Source organism: Manihot esculenta, chromosome 11 (genome assembly GCF_001659605.2).
Source record: "Manihot esculenta cultivar AM560-2 chromosome 11, M.esculenta_v8, whole genome shotgun sequence".
Classification (NCBI taxonomy): Eukaryota; Viridiplantae; Streptophyta; class Magnoliopsida; order Malpighiales; family Euphorbiaceae; genus Manihot; species Manihot esculenta.
The window spans coordinates 32,463,379-32,479,447 of NC_035171.2; the positions used below are offsets into that span (position 1 = coordinate 32,463,379).

A 16,069-nucleotide genomic window follows, 5' to 3' on the forward strand; every position below is an offset into this window, starting at 1 on the left:
AAGGCCTCTACTTGGCCCAAATCTCTATATCTGGCCCATCATGTATTTTGCTTTCCAATTTGAAAAACCAACAAATTTCAATTTAATTGAATCAAATAACTTTAGGGTGACAAACATTGTATTGGAGAATGACAAACATTCCTAAGAGCCAAACGGAGCATAAGCTTACAACTACTCCAGATAAATTTATCCAATCAATCTTCTCCACCTACGCTCAAGGTCAAGGTCAACGAGTCGATCCACCGCCTTTTAAAAGTAAAAAGAAATACAGTGCATGTTTAGAGCCTAGTAATGCCAATGTCTGATTACTACTACTTTCCTTCTATGTTCTATAAACCAAATCGTACTCCGAAACGTACAATATAAAACCTCTTCCTTATTCTTTTTTATTTTTATTTTTTTATTTTTTAAATAAATAAGAAAATCAAGACGACGAAGAAAGACGCCATACACAGAAACTTATCGGAAGCTTGAGCAAGTAGGCAACCACTGTTGGCTACAAGGTCACAAAAACCACAACTCATAATCCGTCCCTGAAATCTTGCTCTGATAAGTTTTTGCCATATTACTTTCTAGGGTTTTTTTTTTTTTTCGGGGAGGGGGGGAGGGGGGTTTCCTTTTCCTCTTGCATTGCTCTTTTGTGTTGAAGGACAATGAGAGAGCGAAGACGAGCGTATAGGCCGTATACTGAACCTGGGTCTTCGCCACGGCAGGCAAGTCGAGGAAGAGACCCTCTAGTTCAGGAAACCTGGCAGTGTTCCCGTTCCTATCGGTCTCTGGGTCCGTCCTGGCCCGAACATGACCGGTCTAGATTCATTCATGGAAGTGAGGAACAACTGCAAACTGGTGATGTCAGAACTCGTTCACCGCCTCAACCCAGAAATCCAGAATACGAAAATATCGGAGGAAACCGGTTCTCCTCGGTTCGGAACTGGTCGAAAGATCCGGTTCCGGTCGAAACAGGCCGGTTTGTCGATATGGGTTTGGTGAGGCGGGGAGAGTACGGTGAAGAGAGAAATAGGCAGAAGCAGCCACAGTCAGGGCTTAGTGAATCTTTGTTGGGAACGAGAAGAGAATCAACTTCTACGAAGTTTCAGTGGGACAAGTTGTTAGCTTATAAGAAACCCACAAATGCTAGTACAAATGGAAACAATATTGGTGGGTTCTGTGATTCAGATGTGGTCCCGAACTCCATGTCAATGGAAAGAGGTGGTGGGGGCTCGTCAAGAACTTGTTTTAGTCCTCGGATGGACCCCACCAGGAGCAGAAGAAATTATGGGCTTATTGATGGCGGGTATACATCTCCTTCGCCTTTGGGAATATTTGAAGTGAGTAGGAAAAATACTAGCATTGTGGACTCAATTGTGAACAGGATTGAAGGAAATAATGACATTTATTATCATCCTAGTTTGAGGGATAATATGATGAGAGAGAGAAAAATACTGCTGGAGAATGGTACTTTTTTAGGTGAAGATGAGAAAAATTTGGATTGCAAGAGTTTGAATTTGAATCCTGAGAACCTACAGTTTGTATCAGAGAGTGCTTTTGAAAGACATACAGGTGGTAATGGCTCTTATGGAGATGGTTTCGAGAGTTTACCAATATCATATGAAGAATTTTATCCCATTGGAAGTAGTTCCCAACGGCCATTTACACCTGATAAGGCATCAGAAATGAGGATCAATAGTAGTTTAGATATAGAAATGAACAGTGATGATCGGAGAATAATGTTATCATGTGATCAGAATGCCTTTGATGAGATCCCTGATTCAAGTTGTGGAGATGGAGACTGGACTTATGAAGATATGGAACAATTGCCAATGCTGGAGAACTCAGGATGGGAAGAGTACCAAGGCAGCAGCACTAGAAGGATGATTGATGAAATGGCCATCTATGGAAATTTAAGCTCTGGAAGTGCCTTATCATCTAAATATTTAGTGCTACCAAAGCAAAGGCGTTCAAGCAAGTCTGTTAAGCCTTCTAAAAATGACATAAAGAAGCGGTTGGGGCCAGCTCGAAGGAGTGTAAAGCAGCGATTAGGGCCTGCTCCAAATGCAGGTAAGAGCTTGGGGCTTTCTCCAAAAGTTAAGAAGAAACTTCCTTGGTTTAAAATACAAAAAGAAATGACTCAGGAAAAATTTGAAGAAAACCTTAATGTTCAAGAACTGAAATCCTTGGAAGTGAAGAAACAAAATGCGAGGACCGAGCCACCTGAGGACTCAGAGGATTTCATGCTGCGGGTACAAAATGCTTTCTTGAAGTTTGTCAAAGTTTTAAATGAGAATTCAACTAATAGGAGGAAATACTTGGATCAAGGAGGAGCTGGTTCTATGAAGTGCAGCATTTGTGGCAGGTTTGTCATCTACATTGCTAGAAGTAAAGTAATTCTTTTTTACATTGTCTGATTTGAATTAGGCAGTATTCCATATGGTAGTGATTTGATGATGCGTGGGTTTGTTGGTTTGTGTATGATGTTTTGGTTTTCAATATTGGGATTTCAACCTACTTCGCTTTTCTTCAGTATTCTGAATTTTATTCAGTATTTGAGACTTTTATCTAGTGCTAGACATATGATGCAATTGAAAGATGGCTGGAACTATCCATCAGAGTGCATTGGGAAGATTTCCTTTCTTCTCAGTCTACTTTGTTTTATTGTGATTGTTCATTGATGAACATTGTTAAGTTACAACTCTTATCATGTGTGTCATAGAATAAAGAGAAAACCAAAGTTGTGTAAAATGGAAGGGGATAGGAGGTTTTTCCTTTGTATTTTATGCAGTTAAAAGCCAGTTGGAAAGGATGTCTGTAGTTATGGCATCAGTGGCAGGAGGATGGTTCAACTTATGGTTATAGGAATCACGGATTATATTTCTGTGTTAGGGCAGAAAATCTGGAAATGGAAATAATTCTTTATCCATGACCTTAAAGTGTGAGAGAGAAGTTTTGAATCTAAATTCACGGACTTTCATCCATCAGGCAAGCAGCCTTAGTGATTGCCTTCTCTCCTTTCCCTTTCTTTTCCAAGGACGAAATTGATAGTGAAAATTTTTGTGACTCATTCAAGGTCAATTGCACTAATAACAAAGGGATATAGTGTAGTATAGGGTTCAGCGCCTATAGAGACTACTGAAATGGCATCAAGAGACATGTTATGGCTATAAGTTTTTGGAAATGGAGCTATATTCTTGACGATATGTGAAATATCATTTGGTAATTGGTAGTATGAAAAAGATATCCCTTCTGTACTTGTCTTTATTTCTCTTTTATTCTGATCAGTAGCATTCTTTTCAATAACTATTGTTGTAGACATATGGGGAGTGATGGGAACTGTGTTAAAACAATCTATATGAAGATTTTGTTTTAGAGAAAGCAATTTCCTTAGGTTTTTAAAGTGATGTGTCTCTCTGTTGCATAATGGCTTCATAGTTTGACTTGTGTGTCTCACTGTCTTTTTCTTTCTGTACGATTTCAATAAAGATTCCTTAATTATTCTTTTCTTCTAAAAATGGCAGGGTTTGACAAACAATAGTTGTACATGTTCACAAGTCACTATACTACTTGGGGAACAATCCAGCTGTGCTTTAAGATTGTTGAATGCGTAGTAGTTGTTTCTAGCTTAGGTGCTTTAATAATTTGAACTGTGTTGCTCTTTTGAATTCTCTTCTCCGTATTCTAAATTTTTAGTCGTTTTACATGTGGATCACAAAACCTTTCTCATACAAGCCAGGGTTCTGGCGTAAAACAGAACTAGAAAGATTCTCTATTTTATAAGGTTCTTGCTGATATTTGGGAAGATTCTGTAGCTGTTAAATCATGCTTGCATAGATGGTTTTTAACTTGTGATGGCAAGCATATTCAAATATTTGGAAATTGCTCACAGAGTGTTGTGGCCTTCTCTTATCCCTGATTAAGAATAAGCGATGCTTTTATAGTTTGTTCTATTGTATCAACCAACTTTTGTGTTGATTTCTCAACTTTTTTCCACGTCATAGCAGCACCAAGGAATTTGCAGACACAATAAGCTTGGCAAAGCATGCATTCACGTCTAATAGAGTTGGGTACAGGTATGAGCATTTGGGTTTTCACAAAGCACTTTGTGTGCTGATGGGATGGAATCACACAGGAGGTCCTAATGGTCAATGGGCTCTGGATGTGTTGCCTAGCACTGAAGCTTTATCATTGAAAGAAGACCTCATCATATGGCCTCCAGTTGTTCTCATCCATAACAGTTCCATATCAAATTATAATCTAAGTGAACGTATTATTGTAAGCATTGAAGGGCTCAAGGATATTCTTAGTGGTGAGTAAACTTCAAACCTGATGACTATGGAACCTTATAATTCTCAAAGTGCTCTTTAATCTCCCTTGCTGGTGTTTGGCCACACTAATTTTCATCTTCTCCCGTGGGCCAACTGAAAAATGTTTCTCTTAAAAAATTTTTTACTTCTGGTTTTCATCCCAGGGTTGCAATATCTCTTGTGTTTTTCATATCCCCTTCTGTGTTCTGCAGATATTGTTTTTTCCTCATTGTAATGATCTCATAATAGTTTCTCACTCCCTTTTTGTTTGGGAAGCGGGGAAAGTGGGTTTTGGGGAGAGAGAAGGAGATAATAACAGAAGATTCTTCTCTTCTCTTGTTTCAGAAAGTAGGGAAGGTGGAGAGGAGAAAATAATGGGAGAACATTGTACCTTGGGTCCACCAAACACTTTCACCCCTTTCTACCCAATCTGGGTTGAAAGAGGTGAGAAAACGTTTTGATTTACTATTTTATCCTATATTTAATGGTTTCACTTTCACGTGAAAATGTGAAGGACATCATAGTAATTTGAATTAATAAAAAATTATTATTCTCATTTCTTTGTCCTTCTTTCCTCTCCCTACGCAAACAAGAGGGTATAAAATCATTTTCTCCCTCTTCATTTTCTCTTCCTCCTTACCTTTTCTTTCCCCCCTAAATTTTTCCACAAACAAAAGGGCCAATCTGAATGATTCATGTGTACACAAAGGAGGTTTCTCCCCCCCCCCCCCCCCCCCAAGGTGCATTCTTAAGCTTCCTGTTTTTTTCTTAGCTTCAATTATTACACCAAATCTTTTTTCAACTTCTAATTGCTTTTCTGTGATTCTTTCATAATATAAGAATTTGAAGGGAGAATGTGTACTCAGGGTTCCAAGCAGAGCTGGAGTTCACTTGTCATTTGGCAGGTTTGACTAAGGATGGCATGCTTTGGAATTGACTTGATACACTTCTGACCTTTACAACAAGCTCTATTTTGTAGTTGACCCTTAAAGTTTGGGATGACACTTGTTGGTTATGCTGTGCAGCATCTTCTTTTTTTGTGATGAATCGTTTTGTTCTTTTTTATTTCTTGCATTTCCTTCCAAATGATACTTGCAGGTATGGGATGTGATCAAGGGATGATGAATCTATATCGTGGTAAAGCTGCAAAACAGAGTACTATGGTGGTGAGCTTCACTGGCACTTTTTCCGGGCTGCGAGAAGCAGAAAAGCTTCATAGGCTTTTTGGTGAGAAGAAACATGGGAGGGCTGAGTTGGAGCAATTTGGTTCTAGTTGCTGCAAAAATTATCGTCAGGAAACTCTACTGCTAGCAGTTGATAAGGTAGAAAGTGTTCTGTATGGGTATTTGGGGATTGCAAGTGACCTAGATAAGCTTGATTTTGAGACTAAGAAGCGGTGTGTAGTGAAGAGCAAGAAGGATATTGAGGCTATTGCAGATGCCTCTCAAATCAATGCTGAAGGATAAGCTGAGAAGGAGGATCCATTTTTACTTTGGAGTTCCAAGTAAATATATAGGTATTTTGACTTCTGGTTTCTGCTCAGTACAGAACCACAGGTATAGTTGACCCAGTTATCTTCCATTGACAAAAGTGACTTTTTTGTTATCTTCATTTATTTTGGAAGTGCTTCCCATGGTGTTCTATCAATGAGGAGGTGAATATCTGTTTGTAAATTGTAGGAAACTGAAGAGATGATTTGGCCTTCTGACTATTCCTCATCATTTTCGTTTTTGATCTTTTACTGAATATGAGCAGAAAATTTCATTAACGGCTTCCCTTTCTTTTAATGGTGTTGTTGCTGTTATTTGATTTCTCCACCAGCCAGTTTTTTACAGTGCCATTTTAAATAAAACAACATGGGTGAAAATGAGACTTTATAAGGAAATTCTTCTAGTATTCTGCAGAAAATGAGCTTTAGGGAGATTCAGGAAAGAGAACTGCACCTTATTTATATCTATACAAATATAGTAAAGGAGAGTTGACAAATGATAATCTTTTGCCCTTATTTTATTATTACCACTATTTGTAAGGTAATTAAATATTAATAATAAGCTTTTCATTTTCATGACACTTAGCATAAGAAAACTAAACAAAATTAATATGCATCTACATTTATAAATTTTAATCGCAGAAATATATATTGTTGTCATTAATAATAATTAATCTATATATTAAATAAAATTTGTAATTTTTATTAGTGTCACTAATTAATATATGATATTTTACTTTATTAGTGCATAATATAATAATTAAAATAATATATATAGTTGCAAAAATTCTTTAGTTATAAGTATAAATAATTAAATATACAATATATAACTAAGTAATTTTTCTCAACTTATTTCTGTTGTTTTTGTTATAATTTTCGTAAAAATCCATTATCAACTATTAAAAATTATAATGAAAAAAGTAATTGGAGATGATGAAATACGAGTTTTCACAAAATTTTTGATTTTAAAATTTAATTTCTCTTTTACATTTTCATTTTTTTTCTAAATTTATACACTATATTTTATAATTGATTTTATTAATATTTTAAAATTAAACATATTTGTACAACATGCTACTAGTGTCTAATTATTTCAAAAATGTTTGTCATGAACAACAACAATAATCTAGTTTCAGAAAAAAAAAACAATAATAACCTATTGTAAGCCGTTTTATCATTCAAAATTATAACAACAGTCATTTGTAATAAAAAAATAGAATGTATAGTAAAAAAGATGAAAACTAAAGAAAAAGAAAAGGTGGGGAGCAAAGCTATACACCATATTTCTCAAAACAATAGAATTTAACCTCACTTGCCCAGAGTGATTTTACGTTACAACAGCCATATACAACAATTTAATAATATTATAATATGTAGAATAAAAAAAATTAATAAGAAATATAAAAATAAAATAAAAATTAATCCACTTTCTACTATTTTAATACACGTGTCAAGATACAAATGGTTTGCCATACCAACTAAGATTTGCATTCTATAATTTCTCCGCTTGAGTTGCCAGTGGTAAGAGAGAGGGAGAGCCTATAAATTTTCACATTCTAAAAGCTCTTCTCATCGCCTTTGAAAGTTAAGAAACTTGATGCCATATGCAAAGACAAAGAAGAAAAGGAGGACCCAACCAATATGGGCAATCACTACAGCTACAAGGAAGTCATGATCATAACCAAAACCATTCTTTAGGAATAAATCCACAGTTGTTGATGGTTCATCAGGAATCTCAAGAACAGATTTCTTGTCACCAAATTGAGATGCAAAAATTCCGTATATTGTCCAAGCAACTGGAGATGCCCAGTAATACCATCTCCACCATATAGGGATAAGCTGCAAGTATTGATGAAGAAAGGTTACAAGCTTAACTAATAAAGCTGCAGTTTTTCAGATGATTCTAAAGAATTATTAAGTGATTTTCAAACTGGGTTTCAAGTTACATACTGGCCGGGGGATGAGGAAACCAGAGAACAAGTTCCAGAAGCTCAGGAAGAAGGACATAACAATTGCTGCAATTTGATGGCCAGGAGTGAGGGCAACAACCATCATTCCATACATTGAGAAGTAGGTAAAGCACATGAAGATGAAGTAGTAGAAATAGAAGAATTTGTCCACTTCCCACTCATATCCAATCATTGAGTACAAAAGAAGAGTATAAATAAAGGTTTGAATTGCAACATAAATGGTCTCTATAGCCACCTGCAGCACAAGGGTAAAGATATTACAACACATAAAATGTGTAAAAATATTGATATGACAAATGCACAATACAAAGAATTCACACACTCTCGATCACAATAATAGAGAAAGATACACAAAACATTTAACGTTGTTCGACTGTGAGGTCTACGTCCACAGGCAAGTAGAGATAAAATTTCATTATCATAAAAAAAGAGTGATACAACCTCTCAAATCTTTCTAACTCTAATCCAATATACTTTCTGAAATCTCACATAATACAGCGCAGAAAGAAAATAGGATATTTATAACCCTCTATGCGGAATCAGTGTTTGGCTATGAGCCCATTTTTTAATCCTCACCCTTTGCTCCCAACACAAATTCTCTTTTTTTTTAATCCACGATTCAGCCACATAAATAACAAATATATTATCCTGAAAAGGGTAGGCAGACATGAGTACTAAGATTGGTTTCCATTTGCTTACCTGAGCAAAAGCATAAGGCAACTCTGAATACATCCCTGCTGCTCTTTCACGATAGAAAACTGTTCTTTCTACTGCCACAACAGATTGCACAGCAGAAGCATTGCTGCCTCCAAGGAAAAGAATAGCAGCATAGGTAGCTCCAAGCAGATTGGTCAGTTCCTGTCGTGTTTGTCTGTTAACAGGAAAGATGGAAACAGAATTCATGCAAGAATACATCATACAAATTGGGGAAGTGCTAGAAACTAAAAGTTGCAGGCTTACATCTGGCCTCCTTTATTCCAGAAGATAACACCAAAAATTACTCCAATCATAGTTGTCATGAAGAACCGAATGGCATTGTATCGAGAGTTCCGCCAGTATGACCAGTGTTGTTTCCAGAAACAAGCTTTGCATTGAATTATAAAGCTCTGGGAATATTGAGTGGGGAAATAAAGATCCCCGGAACCTGGTTGTGGAGTGCTAAGTTCTTTGATGAGTTCTTGGTTTCTCCTAAAAAGGGCAAACAAGATGAGGTTAAAGATCATTATCCATATATTCGAAATGGCAGCTAGAAAGTTACAGAATGATTAAGTTTTTGCACAAAAACAGTTACCTAAAGAGATCAGAGTTTGCATAGATTTCTGCAAAATCAACGTCCAGTTGAGCCTCTACCGAAGTAGAGCTCACCTCTAACATCCAGGTAGCAGGATTATAACCTTCCTTGATCTTGGGAACCCCTGGAACACCCTGCAAGCATAGGTATATATTAGTAAGTTCATCATATTTACAAACCTCGAGTAAAAAAAATGCACAAAAATATAAGCAAAGGCTAACCTCAAAGTATTCCACAAGCTTGTGAGAATGTCGACCAAGTGGTCCAGCATATATCACTTGTCCTCCTCTTTTCATCAGTAACAGCTGCAATAAATAATTATTATATCACATTTGAATTGAATTACATAATCAAAATATTTGCAATTGAAACAGACCTCATCAAAAGCTTCAAAGATATCAATGCTTGGTTGGTGAATTGTACAAACAACAGTTCGTCCTGTGTCCACTGTATTCCTTACTGTACGCATAACGATTGCTGCAGCTCTAGCATCAAGACCAGATGTGGGCTCATCCATAAAGATAATTGATGGATTAGCAACCAACTCTACAGCTATAGTCAGTCTCTTCCTCTGCTCAGTTGAAAGACCATCAACTCCAGGAAGACCAACTAGAGCATTCTTTAAGGAGTTAAGTTCAACCAACTCCATTACTTCCTCAACAAACATCTGCAAAGAAAGAGACTTTCAGTAAACTATTTGCTCACATTTCCCATTCTTGTATGCAACACTTCAAAAAATAAATGGGAAGTCTATGATTATAAGGATGGCTAATGACCATAAGCTAACATGCCTTTCGTGTTGCTTTATTTACATCAGCAGAAAGTCGAAGCCAGGCAGAATATAAGAGAGATTCATAAACTGTTACATATGGTGAATGGATGTCATTTTGTTCACAATAACCGCTGACCCTTGCAAATGTTGCTTGGTTCTTTGGATAACCAGAAATGTTTATGCTTCCTTCAATATATCCACCTGTCTTCCTTCCTGCTAAGACATCCATTAGAGTCGTCTTCCCAGCACCACTCACACCTACTAATGCTGTTAGAATACCAGGCCTAAAAGCACCGCTAACATCTCGCAGAAGTTGCAACCTGCTCTCTTCAACTCCTTGGTTCTTCATTTCCTGATGAGAACGTTGACATGACATGATAGAAATATAATGATATGTTTAAAATGAAATGCAAAGTCTTGGAGAAAATGACTCACTGCAGGCATATCCACATAATAATTCACATGGTTGAAAGCAAGTGAAAGGGGTAGGAAAGGCAAGACCATTCCCTTTCTAGCTTGATTAATTCTGCTAATATTTGAGTTAATACCCCCTCGAGCATTTCTCACTGCCATGTCAATTCCTGTAATTTAAGGAGTTAACATCAGCTGAGCAAATAAAAACTGTTGCATTTAAAAGAATAAAGATATGAATTTGCTGATCACTGGGCTGAAAATATCAGAAGATTAAAGCATGGATATTGTGGACATTGACAGTATAAAATGCAATAGAAAAGTTCTTGATTTGTTTCCCTTGGCTTAGAGATCTTTCCATGACACCTTTGTTTCATTTCTAAGAATTACATTTGATCGATTTTTTATTAATCAATGCTATTGTAAGAAAATTAAATATTGCAGAAGGAGAATATAGTGAAAGTCAGCATACAACCAAGTCAACATCTCAAGAAGCAAAAATGTAATGATACTAACCTTCTTGATTAGATGCCAAATGCCGCGTAGCATTTTTGTCAGAGTCATCATCAACAATTACAGCCTTGTTATCACCAAAAGCTGATATTTGGTACAAGAAGAAAGAACAAATGAAAACAAAAAAGAAAGGATCATCAGAATGCAGATTTCATTGCCATTATAAAAACGAAGTAAGCAAATGAGAATATCAACTTACGACTTAAATATGTCAATGCTACAATGAAGAGAATATTGAAAAGAATAGAAAATGCAAAAAGTGCTCCAATACAAATCCAAAATGCCTTCTCAGTAGTGAACAGGCCTCTCTCCTTAAGAAGGGCAATTCCAACTGTAGGCTCGGTAGGATTGCCAGTTGGCTGTGCCAGAAAGACTCATGTTATAAATCTTATACAGATGATTATAGATCAGAATCTGAAATATGTTTTCCTTTACATTCAGAATTTGAATGAAATGATGAGATTTCAGTGCAGATGAAGAGGGATTTCTCACTGCATTGAACTTACTGTGCTCCATCTTCTGTCAAGGAACTCATTGATTGCAATGGCATTTTGCCCATACATCATAGGAGAAATATAGTAACCCCATATAATCCATGATGATATGTCATCTGCAAACAAAAGGAAACATTTTTATTCAAGAGTCATGCCAAGATCAAAGCAGTGCACAAGAAAAAAATATGGAAGCTGTTTGCTAATTCTGATATCAAATCAGTTCAGGTTGGTATGCATCACAAGAAAACAGATAAACGAAGAAGAGAAAGATTTATTACTTTTTGAAACAATGTAGCCTCCAAGCACAAAAACCAACAGCAAGGTAAAGGAACCAAGTGTATTTGCAACTACTTCAATTCTTCCAAGAGCTGCTATCATACGAAAAAGAGAGAGAGCTGTTTGATGTATGCCAACAAAAGCCAAGAACTGTTTGAAGAATCTGGAGATGTTTAAGATATCCAATATGTCAGTAGGATCTACCAAACTTTTCATTATGATAAACGCATAATACTAGAAATACATGCACTCATAATCACAGTAAAAGAGAAAGAGACACAAAGAAATTTAACGTGTTTCGACTGTAAGATCTACGTCATGGGCAAGACAGAAAATAAAGTTACACTATGATTGAAAAGAGTGATAAAATTTCTCAGAGGTCTCAAAATCCTAACTCTAGTGTATTTCCTGAAATCTCATGTTAAAAAAAGAAAAAGGAAAAAATACAACTATTTATAACCCTCCATACAATATAGATTCTCATTTTTTATCCAATTCATGTCATAGCGCGGAACTTTATGGGTCCCATAAGAAAATATACCCATAGTTCAAGCCACATAAATTAACACTTTTCAAACTATCAAACTTCAGTGATCACAAAGCAGTAACCATCCTTATCAAAAAATAAAATGTTGCGCACAATTATTACCACTTACCTACTGATAGCAGGGGCAAAGCCAATGGTGTAATATGTAAGGATGATCCAAATACCAGATTCCATCAGTGAGATAGGAATTCTGAGGAGCCAAATAGGCAATCCAAAAGACCATGCTGGATAAAATAAGAAATCTCTCTGCTTGTAGAACACAGGAAGCCTAAAAACAGTCATTGCAAGCTCTGCCATCCCATTAAACATGACATTAATAAGACTAAAAAACAGTGCTCCAAAAAACTTTCCTCCATCAGCAATTTGGCCATATTTCATCTCTGTTCTAAAGAACACAGTCAATGCAATTATAGCCATGATTGTTATCTGGGTAGTTTTAAATATGTAAACAAAAGAGTTTCGCTTCATCAGTAGCCATTCTTTTGCAAACCCTGCCTTGAACAGTTCCCAATTGGAGATGCCATACTTTTCTTTCACCAAAGCAGCAGGATGTGTTCTGTATTTATCAAAGGGAACTCTGAGATCTGCTGAAAGCTGCTGGCCAACATAAAAGATTTTGAAGGCTCTTACAAACTCTGGTACTGATATGTATCTGTAAGGTTGATTTTTTCTGAACCAATATTGTTGTTGGTCCTTCTTGGAAGTTACTTCTTGCAGGAAGTCAGCAATACCTTTCCTTTCAGGACATTTAAAACCCACGTATTTGAAGAATTCAAGAATGTTCTCACGTGGACCTTGGTAGACAATCTGGCCTTCGGAAAGTAGGATAACATCATCAAAGAGATCAAATGTTTCAGGTGCAGGCTGCAAGAGAGAGATGACCATAGTAACATCCATTATGTGAACCATCTGTCTCATGAACTTAACAATTTGGAAAGTTGTGGAACTATCCAACCCTGTGGATATTTCATCCATGAAAAATGCTTTTGCTGGTCCTACCAACATTTCTCCTGCATTCATTGCAAGATGCTGCTATCAGAATGTACAACAACAATTGTAAACGGGGACCATCATGCATAATTGAAGCCACTACTACCAGTTATATGAACACACACCTGTAGTTACACGCTTCTTTTGTCCGCCAGAGATACCCCTTCTCATGTCATCTCCCACCATGATATCAGCACAAATATCCAATCCAAGTATCTGTTTGGAGGAAAACAAGACGTTAAGGTTGATAATCAGGGGGATAAATGTACAAACATAAGCAAAATAGAAGAAACAAACCTTTAGAACATAGTCTGTAATCAAATTGGTTGCTTGGCCTGCCATAGAAGTGTTTTTCATGAATGCATCAATTTCAGGATCTGGTTTGATACCTGCTTCTCTCTCCCGTCTTGACAGCTCTGACAGCATGTAATACCTGGTTCCCACTCCCAAGCAACGCCCTGAGAAATCAAGTGTCTCACGAACACTCATTTCACCACAGTGAAGGTCATGCTGGCCAATATAAGCACAGGTCCTTTGAGGTGTAAATTCCCAAAGCTCATGACCACAGTAGGTGACTTTCCCTGTTACCTGTTGATCACCAAATTATTAAATTTACTAATAAAAGCCTTATTGAACTGTTAAAACCACAAAAATGAATAGGAGGAGGATTGGAGAGAAAACAAGCCTTCAGATCATCATCTAGTTTCCCAGCAAGTGATTTTAACAGAGTTGTTTTTCCAGATCCAGGAGGCCCGAGAAGTAGTGTCATCCTGAAAGTGATGACAGTGAATAAAACATGTCAGGGAAGCCACAAGAAAACACATACTTGTGTTCAAATTTTATTCTACACAATTCATTTATCCTCCGTTTGGTATAATTTATTTTGCAAGAAAAGAATTCAAATGAATTCAAACAAAATCATACGTGATTTCATTTTGTTTGAAAATAAAAATTTTATAAGTTAAAAAGAAAAGAATTCTTCTATTCCAAACAAAAATTTTGATAGAAATAATTCAATTAAATTGAATTTTGGTGAAATATTTTATTCCAAACAAGGGGTAAGGCTACCTTGATGGTCTTACTATTCCATTAACATCTTGGAGTATCTTGATTGTCCTTTTCTTTGATGGAGAAAGCCCAATCATTTCAAGAACTCCCTGTTCAAATTCAATACCACATCAAGTAAATTTTTTTAAAAAATAAATAAATAAACCTATACCACATCACACATGGTGCTCATTATGTTCATATCAATTCCTAATATTTTGAAACAACAAATAAAATGATAAAGAAACAGAAAACCACACCTCAATTGCATTCAAGGTGGAATTAAGCAAAGTTGGAAGTGCTCTGCTACCAACATATGCATCTCCCTCAACTGAAAAATGCTGAATTCTGACTTCAATTGTTGGAATCTCTATCCCTACTCTGTTCCAATAAAGCTCAATTGTCAACACCCTTGTTATTTTTAAATCCTAACTTTTGTTTGCTTACCAAAAAAGGCACAAGATTCCACTGTAAAATTTAATGTTTCATGTCCTTGAGATTCCCAACAGTAGAATACTTTTAAGACACTTTACCCAGATGTTCTATCAGGAAGAAAACTTTTGTCTGCTTGAACTTATGTCAGAAAACTCTCACATCCCAGAAGAACAAAAGGCCGCAAGCTTTGAGTATTAACTCCTTTCAATCATTTTGTCAGTCACCAAGCAGACTAATTCAAGAGGGGGAAAAAAAATTTACCTGTCAGTTCTGTTCCTGAGCCTCCTCAAGAACTTCTCGTTATCTTCCTCGACAACCTTAAGTATACTATCCATCAATTTCTTCTTATCTTGAGTTCCAAGCCTTGTCATGTCAACTTCATTATGCACCATCCTGCCATTGCTCATAACCTGTGTAAGTACCCCTTTCCTCATCCTATCATAAGTTGGAAGCCTCTCTATGGCTGCCCACCGCAACTCCTTCTCATCATCCATCGGTAATGGCCGCCTTGAGCTTCTCTGGAACACATCTGGCTCATTCCACATTTCCCTTATGCTCGTGGACCGCCTCCAGCTCCTACTACTCATTTGCCTTGCCAAGTCATCTCCGGCAAAGGCAGCCGCCATCTTTTAGTCCCTTAGAGAAACAATAACACTCTCTCTCTTGTTAACAAGATAATAATTTTTCTTATAAAAAGAAAGCTTGTAGCTCTAGTACTTGAAGACTCTCGACAGCAAGTAATCCTTCAGAATGCTTTCGTCAAGAAATGCAAGAATGAATGATAATTTGAACATTGCATGTACAAAATATCTGAATTCAGTATGCAGAAGTTGAATCTGTTTTGTTTTAGAAAGAGACTAACAAGAGAGAGAGAGAGAGGACAGTTTTCGTAGCAGTTTTAAAGAGAATTATATAGACTTGGAAGAACAGAGCAAAGACTTCGTAGTTCCCAACAACCAACTTTTCTCTTGCAATTTTTAACTAAAAAAAATATTAATATTTGATTTTTAACCGCTAAATTCCTTGTCCTATAAAATCAATATTTATAATAAATTTTATTTTAAATAAATATTTTTTAATTTCAATAAAAATTTAGTAAGTTGTAATAATAATTATAGAGTAAATGAGGAAATTTCTCTTATTCCGTAACATTTTAAAAATTGGAAAATATAAATTAAGCTCCCTTTTTTTTCCAATATTAAGGTACTGATGACAAAATCGTTATTTTTAAAATATTTATAAAATTTTAAAATTTTGAAACAGTATAATTTCGCATTCGAATTTTAACAGAAATGAATTTAAAAAAAAAAGAAAGAAAGAAAAGGATGTAAAAGTAAATTATCAAGTATTTACTGTAATTCATAAGAAAAAGGAATTGGAATTAAAAATAAAAATAAAAAACACATGAATTTGACCCAAAAGGAGATCATATCAGAGGTATTTTCCATGAAAATTTGCTAATTTTCTGAGTGTTTTTCACAGACAACTCTGAACTCTGAAGATTGCTAATTCGCTTGACTTTGCCAAATTTCACAA

The 16,069-nt window shown here is 36.0% G+C and overlaps 2 protein-coding genes across 4 annotated transcripts; one reads left to right on the forward strand and one right to left on the reverse strand.

The window, feature by feature from the left end:
* The first annotated feature begins 624 nt into the window (after positions 1–624).
* On the forward strand, positions 625–6,063 carry LOC110626284. Of its 2 annotated transcripts, none has more exons than XM_043961636.1 (3): positions 625–2,353; positions 3,993–4,300; positions 5,397–6,063. In XM_043961636.1, the coding sequence occupies exons 1-3, from the start codon at positions 654–656 to the stop codon at positions 5,762–5,764; spliced, it is 2,376 nt and encodes a 791-aa protein (XP_043817571.1). In that variant the 5' UTR covers positions 625–653; the 3' UTR covers positions 5,765–6,063. The 2 variants fall into 2 exon arrangements, with proteins under 2 accessions (XP_043817571.1, XP_021627796.2); XM_021772104.2 differs by having other exon boundaries at positions 3,996–4,300.
* Positions 6,064–7,196: 1,133 nt separating this feature from the next.
* LOC110625835 (pleiotropic drug resistance protein 2) lies at positions 7,197–15,445 on the reverse strand. 2 transcript variants are annotated; one of them, XM_021771496.2, is made up of 20 exons: positions 14,795–15,445; positions 14,359–14,479; positions 14,120–14,208; positions 13,737–13,821; positions 13,349–13,639; positions 13,177–13,267; positions 12,171–13,071; positions 11,517–11,677; positions 11,251–11,354; positions 10,944–11,103; positions 10,748–10,828; positions 10,256–10,401; positions 9,840–10,172; positions 9,425–9,715; positions 9,270–9,353; positions 9,049–9,182; positions 8,718–8,945; positions 8,457–8,628; positions 7,738–7,992; positions 7,197–7,626 (listed from the first exon to the last, which is right to left on the reverse strand). In XM_021771496.2, the coding sequence occupies exons 1-20, from the start codon at positions 15,157–15,159 to the stop codon at positions 7,357–7,359; spliced, it is 4,362 nt and encodes a 1,453-aa protein (XP_021627188.1). In that variant the 5' UTR covers positions 15,160–15,445; the 3' UTR covers positions 7,197–7,356. The 2 variants fall into 2 exon arrangements, with proteins under 2 accessions (XP_021627188.1, XP_043817480.1); XM_043961545.1 differs by lacking the exon at positions 14,120–14,208 and having other exon boundaries at positions 14,795–14,823.
* Positions 15,446–16,069: the final 624 nt, after the last annotated feature.

Excerpts from the sequence above, each read along its gene's own strand:
- LOC110625835 (XM_021771496.2), bottom strand. The coding sequence starts at position 15,159 with ATGGCGGCTGCCTTTGCCGGAGATGACTTGGCAAGGCAAATGAGTAGT. Across the intron at positions 14,209-14,358 it reads CCACCTTGAATGCAATTGAG|GGAGTTCTTGAAATGATTGG; the intron begins GTGTGGTTTTCT and ends GAATTTGAACAG. Across the intron at positions 9,716-9,839 it reads TAAATAAAGCAACACGAAAG|ATGTTTGTTGAGGAAGTAAT; the intron begins GCATGTTAGCTT and ends CTTTCTTTGCAG.
- LOC110626284 (XM_043961636.1), top strand. The coding sequence starts at position 654 with ATGAGAGAGCGAAGACGAGCGTATAGGCCGTATACTGAACCTGGGTCT. Across the intron at positions 2,354-3,992 it reads AAGTGCAGCATTTGTGGCAG|CAGCACCAAGGAATTTGCAG; the intron begins GTTTGTCATCTA and ends TCCACGTCATAG. Across the intron at positions 4,301-5,396 it reads GCTCAAGGATATTCTTAGTG|GTATGGGATGTGATCAAGGG; the intron begins GTGAGTAAACTT and ends TGATACTTGCAG.